The 10,316-nt window shown below is 48.3% G+C and overlaps 1 protein-coding gene across 1 annotated transcript in view; it reads right to left on the bottom strand.

The window, feature by feature from the left end:
* Positions 1-635: 635 nt before the first annotated feature.
* SUCLG1 (succinate-CoA ligase GDP/ADP-forming subunit alpha) overlaps positions 636-10,316 on the bottom strand; it is a 59,492-nt gene continuing 49,811 nt past the window's right edge. The window contains exons 8-9 of the mRNA XM_044298059.1: positions 5,980-6,168; positions 636-879 (exon numbers count right to left, since the gene is read on the bottom strand). Of these exons, the coding sequence (XP_044153994.1) occupies positions 853-879; positions 5,980-6,168 (216 nt within the window). The 3' untranslated portion in view covers positions 636-852. The remainder of the gene's footprint in view (positions 880-5,979; positions 6,169-10,316) is intronic.

Here is a 10,316-nt window from a genome sequence, read left to right as displayed (position 1 = left end):
TCTCTTCTTTTCGAGTGCAAGGTTAGATTAGACTCAAAGTCCTTATGAGGGAATTCCACTGGATTTTGGAGCTGGACACATGTTCCCCCCAAAGGTTTTAATTTATATTCAGACACTATATATTTCTACTAAAACATTAGTTGTTTTTTTTGTTTGACTAGTGATACATATCTGTCCATCATAAAGCTTGGTGTGAAGAGGGTTAATTTTCATGTGCAGGAGACAACTAAGAGGGAGAAGGGGGTGGGGTTTTTGTAACCTTTTATGTAGCAGGGATCTCAAACTGCGGCCCTCCAGCTGTTGCAAAACTACAACTCCCAGCATGCCCGGACAGCCTACAGGTATCAGCCTACAGCAGGGCCGCAGTTTGAGATGCCTGATGTAGAGCATGATCTTTCACTTCTATTGTGCCACAAGAAAGGACAGAATGTAACTGTCCGAAACGTGCCGGCTGTACATCTTTGTTTTTAAAATGAAGAAAGATAGAATTGATTTGATGGAGCAGTCTCCTTTTTCTCAGCTCACTGACATGCAGCCCCTTGAGAACTTGAGTGACAAAATAAATGGCTCTGGTACTTTACATGACCCCAATAGCCTCATTTTACCAATTATGACAGTTTCAATTAAAAGACACATTTTAGGATCCAAAATAAATGGAAATATTTATTCAGGGAGGCTGTACAGTCTAATGAACAGATCCACACAGAGATCCTCAAGATGTTAGGGCTAAAATAACAGTTATGGCTTTATAGGTGGCTGTGCGAAGACATCGACGTCGAAAGAGAAGATCTGGACGAAAAGAAACAATGTGGACGTGATAGTGTGCGGATATTGCCGTCTCCCCTTCCACATTTACAGCAGTTTCCTCTTCTCGAATTCCTGTGGGGAGGAGATCAATAACGTATGTTAGTGACATGGAACCGAGCTTCAGGCAAACACCGCCTTCAGATTAGCACCTGGTCATTTTTTATGTAGTGTGGTCAAAGCTTTCTGGGACGCTCCTAATACAGGTCCTTCTCAAAAAATTAGCATATTGTGATAAAGTTCATTATTTTCTGTAATGTACTGATAAACATTAGACTTTCATATATTTTAGATTCATTACACACCAACTGAAGTAGTTCAAGCCTTTTATTGTTTTAATATTGATGATTTTGGCATACAGCTCATGAAAACCCAAAATTCCTATCTTAAAAAATTAGCATATCATGAAAAGGTTCTCTAAACGAGCTATTAACCTAATCATCTGAATCAACTAATTAACTCTAAAACACCTGCAAAAGATTCCTGAGGCTTTTAAAAACTCCCAGCCTGGTTCATTACTCAAAACCGCAATCATGGGCAAGACTGCCGACCTGACTGCTGTCCAGAAGGCCATCATTGACACCCTCAAGCAAGAGGGTAAGACACAGAAAGAAATTTCTGAACGAATAGGCTGTTCCCAGAGTGCTGTATCAAGGCACCTCAGTGGGAAGTCTGTGGGAAGGAAAAAGTGTGGCAGAAAACGCTGCACAACGAGAAGAGGTGACCGTACCCTGAGGAAGATTGTGGAGAAGGACCGATTCCAGACCTTGGGGTACCTGCGGAAGCAGTGGACTGAGTCTGGAGTAGAAACATCCAGAGCCACCGTGTACAGGCGTGTGCAGGAAATGGGCTACAGGTGCCGCATTCCCCAGGTCAAGCCACTTTTGAACCAGAAACAGCGGCAGAAGCGCCTGACCTGGGCTACAGAGAAGCAGCACTGGACTGTTGCATGTCATTCGGAAATCAAGGTGCCAGAGTCTGGAGAAAGACTGGGGAGAGGGAAATGCCAAAATGCCTGAAGTCCAGTGTCAAGTACCCACAGTCATTGATGGTCTGGGGTGCCATGTCAGCTGCTGGTGTTGGTCCACTGTGTTTTATCAAGGGCAGGGTCAATGCAGCTAGCTATCAGGAGATTTTGGAGCACTTCATGCTTCCATCTGCTGAAAAGCTTTATGGAGATGAAGATTTCATTTTTCAGCACGACCTGGCACCTGCTCACAGTGCCAAAACCACTGGTAAATGGTTTACTGACCATGGTATTACTGTGCTCAATTGGCCTGCCAACTCTCCTGACCTGAACCCCATAGAGAATCTGTGGGATATTGGGAAGAGAAAGTTGAGAGACGCAAGACCCAACACTCTGGATGAGCCTAAGGCCACTATCGAAGCATCCTGGGCCTCCATAACACCTCAGCAGTGCCACAGGCTGATTGCCTCCATGCCATGCCGCATTGAAGCCGTCATTTCTGCAAAAGGATTCCCGACCAAGTATTGAGTGCATAACTGAACATAATTATTTGAAGATTGACTTTTTTTGTATTAAAAACACTTTTCTTTTATTGGTCGGATGAAATATGCTAATTTTTTGAGATAGGAAATTTGGGTTTTCATGAGCTGTGTGCCAAAATCATCAATATTAAAACAATAAAAGGCTTGAACTACTTCAGTTGGTGTGTAATGAATCTAAAATATATGAAAGTCTAATGTTTATCAGTACATTACAGAAAATAATGAACTTTATCACAATATGCTAATTTTTTGAGAAGGACCTGTATATGGCAAGGTGAAGGACACGTGCAGCACTCAGTGGGGGCACTTGGGTATTTGCATGTAGCTGCAGATCTGCCACCTATAACCTCGGTAAATCACACCTTGCTTAAATTAGTGCTCCAGAAGAAAACCCTTGCAAACTGGTTCTCAAGCTGCCGTCACCGGCAATGAGCTATACGCTGCTGCCATCAAGTGAAAAACGCCTTAAGAATCACTCAGGACTGCAGGCCCTTACCCCTGTCATCATACATAGAGGAACCTTCTCCACACACAGCAACACAACGTAAGGGGACATTCACATTTGGGCTCTGCTCACCCTTGTGTCAGGATACTGGGTTTAATGGATCGGGACAGAAGGCACAATCCCATGGTTTAACCAGTCAACGACTAGGCCTGAAAGTCTCTAAATTTCATCTTCGATCTCTCTGCATTTCAGCAACCATAACTTAATTATTTGTATGAGGCTTTATTTTATGTGGGGGAAATACTATTTCTAACTTTAGTTTCGCATTTTTTCGGAGTTATTGCTTTTTAATTTTTTGGTTAAAGTAGCGGTGTGAGGGCTTGTTTTTCTTAGAAGCTGATGCGTTCATTGGGGTATGTATGACTTTTTGATTATTTTTTATTCCGTTTCATGGTTAGGCTACTTTCACATTTACATGGTTGTTTTCCGGTATTGAGATCAGGCAGAGGATCTCAATACTGAAAAAAATAAAATAAAAATTCCTGTTTAGTCCTCATGCATTCTGATTGGTAAGAGATCCGTTCAGGATGCATCAGGATGTCTTCCTTCTGGCAACATTCCGTTTGGTGACCGGACACAAAACTGCTGCAAGCTGCGGTGTTGTGTCCGGCAATAAAGATGGGAAAAAAACGGATCCAGCACCCATTGACTTTCAATGTCTTTTTTTTTGCGACGGATTTCATCCTGATGTGCAAAATCAAAACGGATCAGTTTGATTCCGGAATGGAGATCCTCTGCCGGATCTTAAAGAAATCAGTTTTTTTATTTTGTTTCTCATTACAGTGCCCACTGTCCAGGTTATATCAATAACCTCACCAATGTTCTAGTACAAGTCATTACGGATGCAGTGATACCAATTTTTATTTATGCGGTGAAAGTAGGATTATGTTTTTTTTTTTTTGTTTTGTTTTTTATTTCATGGGGGGAAAGGAGATTGATAACATGCACAACAATCCATGTTATGTATATGGTCATGTGCAGTTAGGGTCCATTCACACGTGTGCAAAATGGGTCCGCATCCGTTCCGCAATTTTGCGGAACAGGTGCGGACCCATTCATTTTCAATGGAGCCGGAATGTGCTGTCCGCATACGTGGATCTGCACCTCTGTTCCAACAGGGGCGTTGCCGTTACACATGGAGGCTCTGCTCTCTCTGCAACTGCCTCGCCCTCTGCACTTTGACAGGGCCAGGCATGATGACGTTTTCACCGCCTGGCCCTGCCGATCAAAGTGCACAGGGCGCAGCAATTGCAGAGAGAAGAGCCTCTAGGTGTAATGGCCACACCCACGTTGCTCCTAGAGGCTCATTTGCATATAATAAAACATTATGTTCCTCAGCAATGCAGGCACATATGAACATGGGACCAATACCAATTCAGCTGCCAAGAGAACATGCATTAATTCATTCCAAGAGCCATATTTTTTCATTATTTTCCTTGACGTTGTTTTTATTAGAATCACTTTGCCTACCCCTTTAATGAAACTTCAATGAACTGCAATCAGTAGCTGATCGGCAGGGGGTCTAACACCCTGCACACTTGAAAATCAGCTTCTAGGAAAAGATGAGCAAATTAATACCAGAAGCAGCTGCCTCGAGCAGGGAGAGGACGGCCTGACTGTTCAAGAGACTGTTTTTTCCCCTTGATTGTCAGAGCCAGACATTTTGCACAGCTCTGTCAATCTCACGCCTGCGCATTTTTTTCCGAATAGCTGCTGAGGCGCAGAGGCTCTGCTGCCGCTACCAGAGCTGCGCAGATGCAGAGTGAACATGCGCCGCTCATATCTGGGTACACCTGCATGCACAAGATTGACAGGGCTAAGCAAGATGTCTGGACCCATCAATCGACAGGGAGGAAGGGAGTCTTTGCACCAGTTGGCCATTCCCTCACTGCACAAGCAGGCCAGTTTATGAACGAATCCAAGTCATACGTTGGCTCATCTGTAACGCTTGGCGATAGCGCCAACTACTTCGTAACTGACAACCCCTTGTGTAAATTCATTACGACTGCAGCTACAGAAAATATGTAAAGTCTGTAGTAAAACGTTTTGTAGACTACGGACAAGTAATCTACCTGTAGGCATAAAGCCATGGCAGCCCATTAGCCTTTGCAAATGGGGCCTCTAGGTGCTGCAGTCACTATCGATCACAGACGCTAAGGAGTTAAACAAATGGGATTTCTACTGCAGCATAATGTCCGCTGTAAATCTATACCCGGAGTAAATGGCACAAGCGCAGCTCCCCTGCCACCCCCCTGAGGTACACATTTGGACCATGGAGAAAGTACTCACCATCCGTGTTGTAATTGGGCGCCGTCATGTTGAACATGGGGAGTCATTTATTAAGACTTGTGCTTTAGACGCCGGTCTTAATACCCCTTCAGCTAGTGGTGGAACGCACCACATTTATGTAGAGGCGCCGGCCAAAAAGTGGCATATCTGTTTGTAAATGATCCCCACGGTGTTTAACATAGAAAAACTTTCTATCCAATGGTCCCCACAGGCTATGCTGGGCTCAATGCTGCAGGTGCTCTCTAGAGTAGCTAGATCCCCCGCTTATGACCTACCCCATCTATCCATATTAGCGGTGGTGAGGCCTCCTATAGACATCTCTATAGTCGTGCAGCTTTCTCGTAGTACACGAACTACGTGGTAATTTGCTATTTTCAGAGAAGAGAAAAACAAATCTGCAGAAAAATTGTGCAGCAAGCCAGACGATCACCTAGAGAACACACTCCGGATGAATATGACAATTACACGTTATTAAAAAGAAAAACCGACACCGTTTCCAGCTTTGAAATACCTCCAACTTCGCAGGATGAATGTTTCCCAAGCAGCGTGACTAGTGCGCCATTTCCTGACAGCTGTGCTGTAATATAAAGAGCCCCCCCCATCCCCCCCTTTTTGCTTGCTACTGTGCCAAATGCAATTTTAACTCAACATAATTACGCTTGGCTCGTGCTGAATGACGGTTTTCTCTGATAAGGGTATAAAAGAGGGGAGGTGCGGCACGGCTGAGAGCTGACGGCTCCCGACGGTAAAAATAAGACAGAAACAGAGTCCTGTACGGCAGCCGGAAGAGCTGGCGACGATGAAGAACGGGGCATTCACCGGTCTAACAATCAATGCTGAGCAAATCAGATGGGGGAATCTGACGTTTTTACCTTGTGCATGGTGCTTCCCAGTTGGGCAGGAGACATACTGACGACCACACCGGCTCTCTGCAATGCTGCAATCTTCTCTTTGGCTCCACCTTTCCCACCGGCAATGATGGCTCCAGCGTGTCCCATCCTCCTGCCAGGAGGGGCGGTCAGGCCAGCAATGAAAGACACCACGGGCTTGGCGTTAGAGCCCTGTTAGACACAAGGAGCAGTTAATGGTCAATTCTGTGCACCAAAGTTAAGCTGTGACATTCTGGCTGCAAGAGATCCCAGGTACACAACTGTATAACACCTCCAATACAAGTGGCTGGTCCGGGGATGTTGGTGTGGAATATGTGAAAACCTGGCTTGCGAATATAGCCTTAAAAGGTGTTCACCTCTTACCTATGACCTTTGCTCAGGATAGGTTGTCAATATCGTAACCTTGGGGGTCCAAGACCCGACACCCCCACCGATCAGCTACTATCAGCAGCCACCAGAAATAAACCCAGAGGACGGAGCTGAAACCACTGTGTAGTGGCCGGCCGCCTGCTTCTGGCACAGTCCTTTGTGTTTATTTCTGGCACCTGCTGACAACAGCTGATTGGTAAGGGCCTGACACCCTGCACTGCCACCGATCGGCTATTCTCAGCAACCGTCGGAAATGAACCCAGAGGACGGAGCCGAAACCAGTGTAGTGGTGGCCTGATTCTGGCACCTGCTGACAACAGCTGATTAGCCGGGGTGCAGGGTGTCAGACCCTTACCAAATGTGACACTGACCTATCCTAAGGGCCATTCATCAATATCTAGAACAGGTGCCACCTTTAGAGCATAGGGCTTCCAGAGAGCTGCTCACACTGGCGGACATGCGATGTCCCTGTCTGGCTGCGCTAACCCCCAGCATCATCAGCAGCTGGCAAAAAGGGAACGTCTTGAAATACCTGTAAGGCTGGCTGCACAGATTAAGGATTTTTTGCTGCATTTTTGTATTTTCATGCACCCAGACGTTACTTTAAATGGGTCTTGCAATTTTTTCAAACCCTTTTAAATTTCATCCTGCTCCCCTCCGCGGTTTTCCAGTTCCAGTATGTAATTGCCTGAAATGAGGGGGGTCCCCAACAGTGACGTGTCCCTATGGGAACAGGTCACCGCTGAGGCCAGTGACTGGCTGCAGCAGAGCACGTGCCCCCACCCATCGAGAAGATGAAAGTTGGGGAACTGGAATGGAGTGGTGGGGAGCAGGTGAGTTTCTATAGGTGCCTCATATGGGGGTTGCAATTAAAAGTGGCTTTTCCAAGACTTCTGAGCTGATGATCTATCATCTGGATAGGTCATCGGTATCTGATCGGTGGGGTCAGCTGTTTGAGAAGGCACCGATCACATGGCCTGAAGTGAAGTAAGCTGCGATACAAAGCATAGCCACTATAGAATGGATGGCGCTGTTCTTGGCGAGCTACTGCAATCACCAGAGCCTTCTCAATCATAAGGGGGTGCTGGATGTCAAAAAAAAAATAATAATAATATATATATTTATTAGGACCCTTTTTAAAAGTCTGAAGTTCACTACAAATGCTTTTTGCGTTGCATTCTTAGAAAAAAAAAACGAGATTTTTGTATAACTTACCAGTAAAATCTCTTTCTCGCTCTTTCCTTGGGGGACACAGAAGACCTTGGGTATAGCTCATCTCCATAGGAGGCGTGACACTAAGTGAAAGCTGTTAAGCCCCTCCTCCACAGCTATACCCTCAGCCTGGAGAGAGAGGCTGCCAGTTGCGTGTCCAAGTAGTGAAAAAAGGCAAAGCCCAAAAGTGGAACCAACAAGCCAACTACCCAACGGGTAACACAAACTCGGAAACCGTGTAGAGAAAAACAAATGAATGGGTGGGTGCTGTGTCCCCCAAGGAAAGAGCGAGAAAGATTTTACTGGTAAGTTATACAAAAATCTCGTTTTCTCGCCCAGTTTCCTTGGGGGACACAGAAGACCTTGGGACGTTCAAAAGCAGTCCAAAAGGGGAGGGACCACAGCACCAAGGCGAAGCACCCGAATGCATCCAGGAACCGCCGCCCGCACACCCAGGCGGGCCAAGGCAGCATCCGCCGAAGCCCGAGTAAGCCCCCTGCAGAACTCGGTAAGGCGTGCAAGGAAGACCAGTGGCCGCCTTGCCCAAATGCATGGCCGAAGCCCAATGCCTCCGACCCAGGAGGCACCGACCGCTCTGGTGAAATGAATGTTGACAGCAAAGGCAGACCCCTGCCCCTGGTGCGGCAACCTCAGCAATAGCCAATCTGATAAGCTGAGAAAAGCCATCCCGGAGGCAGTCAACCCTAAGCACGGACCGCCTGGAAACACAAGAGACCGAATGTCGACAAGAGTCGGAGATCCCCAAGCAAAAAACTGCAAAGCCCAAACAACATATAGGCAAACACCACCTTCAGAAGGAAGGAAGACATGGGATGTAGAAACAGCCCTGACCTGGGGAAAGACAGAAGGCTCGGAACAAGAAGGGCCGCCACTCAGGCACCCGTCCGAGACACGACGGCTACGGAAACAACCGTACAGGACAGAAGAGGTAGAGAGAACAGCTGTAACGGCTCCAAGGGAAAGATTGGAGCGCCGAGAACTCAGCATGCAGCTCCCAGGGCGGTACCGGAGGACAGTACAGAGGAACCAAAGAGCCACTCCGAGGAAGAAGGTCTGAACAGGCCCCGAGGGCCGGGGAACGCTGGAAGAGGAAGGACAGCGCCGACACTTGACACTTCAAGCAAAAGAGCCCCAGTCCCAGGCCAGGCCGGACTGGAGAAAGACAGAACCATGGGGGGGAGAAGGGCAGAGTGGGGAATGCCCAGCTACCCACAGACAAAAAACCCTAAGTCCAACGACAGATCCTGGACGAAACACAGCCAGGAGCGAACAGTAGCGAGCCCGCTGGAGTCACCTGGGCAAGCGGGTAAAAACCCAATGTGACCAGGCGCAGGCCAGTAACACGGGCAGAAGGGTCGGAAAAAACTGGTCCCGTCGGCCTCCGAGCAACGTTGCCCCGTATCCACCCGGAGTGGGGGAGCAGAAGGACAGACGGAAGGGAACCGAAGGGTCCGCCCAGCATCCGCCAGATGCCAGGACAATACAGGCTAAAGTCCATGCTGATGTAGCCACCACAGGAAGACTATCTACAGTCCTGGTGTGGGAGATCGAAGGACAATCTGGACCGAAGGGCAGTCCCCCCAAGTTACCAAGAAGGTAAGTCTACAGCAGGACCATAGCCTAGAATGGAAAGCGCAATCTGCACCCAGCGGGAGGACAGAACGCGGTAGACCCAGCAAGAGGCACACAGCTAATACAGCCAGTGTGAACAAGGGAGACAGTACGAGACCAAAGGAACACCGGAACCATCCACATGAACAACCATGCTCCCCCCAGAGGGGAGGACAGTGAGGAACAGCCTCTGAAGCCTGGCCGGGGCAGAAGCCACATCGGAGTGATCTGTACCGAACGGGGAGCCAAACAGAGCCGGCGAGACAAGGTAGTCGAGACAGAGGCCGGCATCACACCCCCCAACCGAAAGGAGGAGTGGGCAGCAGGGAAGCCATAGGACAGCCCAAAAGCAGAACCCTGCTACACTGTGAGACCGGTTCACCGCCTCGCAGAAGGCAAATACCCTGAAGAACCCAAGGTGGAGGTCCTCCGGACCTGGGTAATCGAGCATCCAAGAGAAGTTGGGTGATCTTCCCGAGAAGAGTGGCCCGAACCTGGTAGCAGATCAGACCGAAGCGTAGAGGGCGCCAAGAGGAAGGACTCATACCACACTGCATCCGAAGAGGAGGAAATGATAATAGGCGAAGGAACCATAGTCCCGCCAGAGCCAACGAAGAATCCGAGGGGCGCTGCAGACAACAGCACGCATCTAGGAACCACGAACACTTCCCGGGAGGAAGGGCCAACGAAATGAATGAGTACCACCCAGCTCGGTGCAGTAGAGAGCATAGAGCCCTCCGGGTCAGGTGGACAGAACGATCTCTGTAGAGACGAGTGCAAGGCTTGCGGCAAGTAACCCAAGAGAACAAAGGGATGTCGCAGGAAGGAGGGGAGGCATACGTACGAGCAGCCCCGTAAGCAGTGAGAAGGCCAACCCACCTACGGGAGGAGAAGGCATAAACGGCCCAAACAACGCACAAGAACGGCCGCTCCCTGCAAAAAAGTCACTCAGAGAAGAGGGCCAGCCACAGAGTGCCCCAGCATCTATGGAAGTGCAAAGTGCAACCTGAAAGGGAGTTATGCACAAGCCTAGCATGGCACGCGATGGAACGTAAGCAGTCCGCCCCGAAAGGGGGGGAAATGTACCTGGCAAGCTGCAGTCGGCA

The sequence above is a fragment of the Bufo gargarizans genome, chromosome 1 (assembly GCF_014858855.1).
Source record: "Bufo gargarizans isolate SCDJY-AF-19 chromosome 1, ASM1485885v1, whole genome shotgun sequence".
NCBI lineage: Eukaryota > Metazoa > Chordata > Amphibia > Anura > Bufonidae > Bufo > Bufo gargarizans.
The sequence above is the reverse complement of the archived record's forward strand: the minus strand, read 5'-3'. Positions and strand labels throughout refer to the sequence as shown.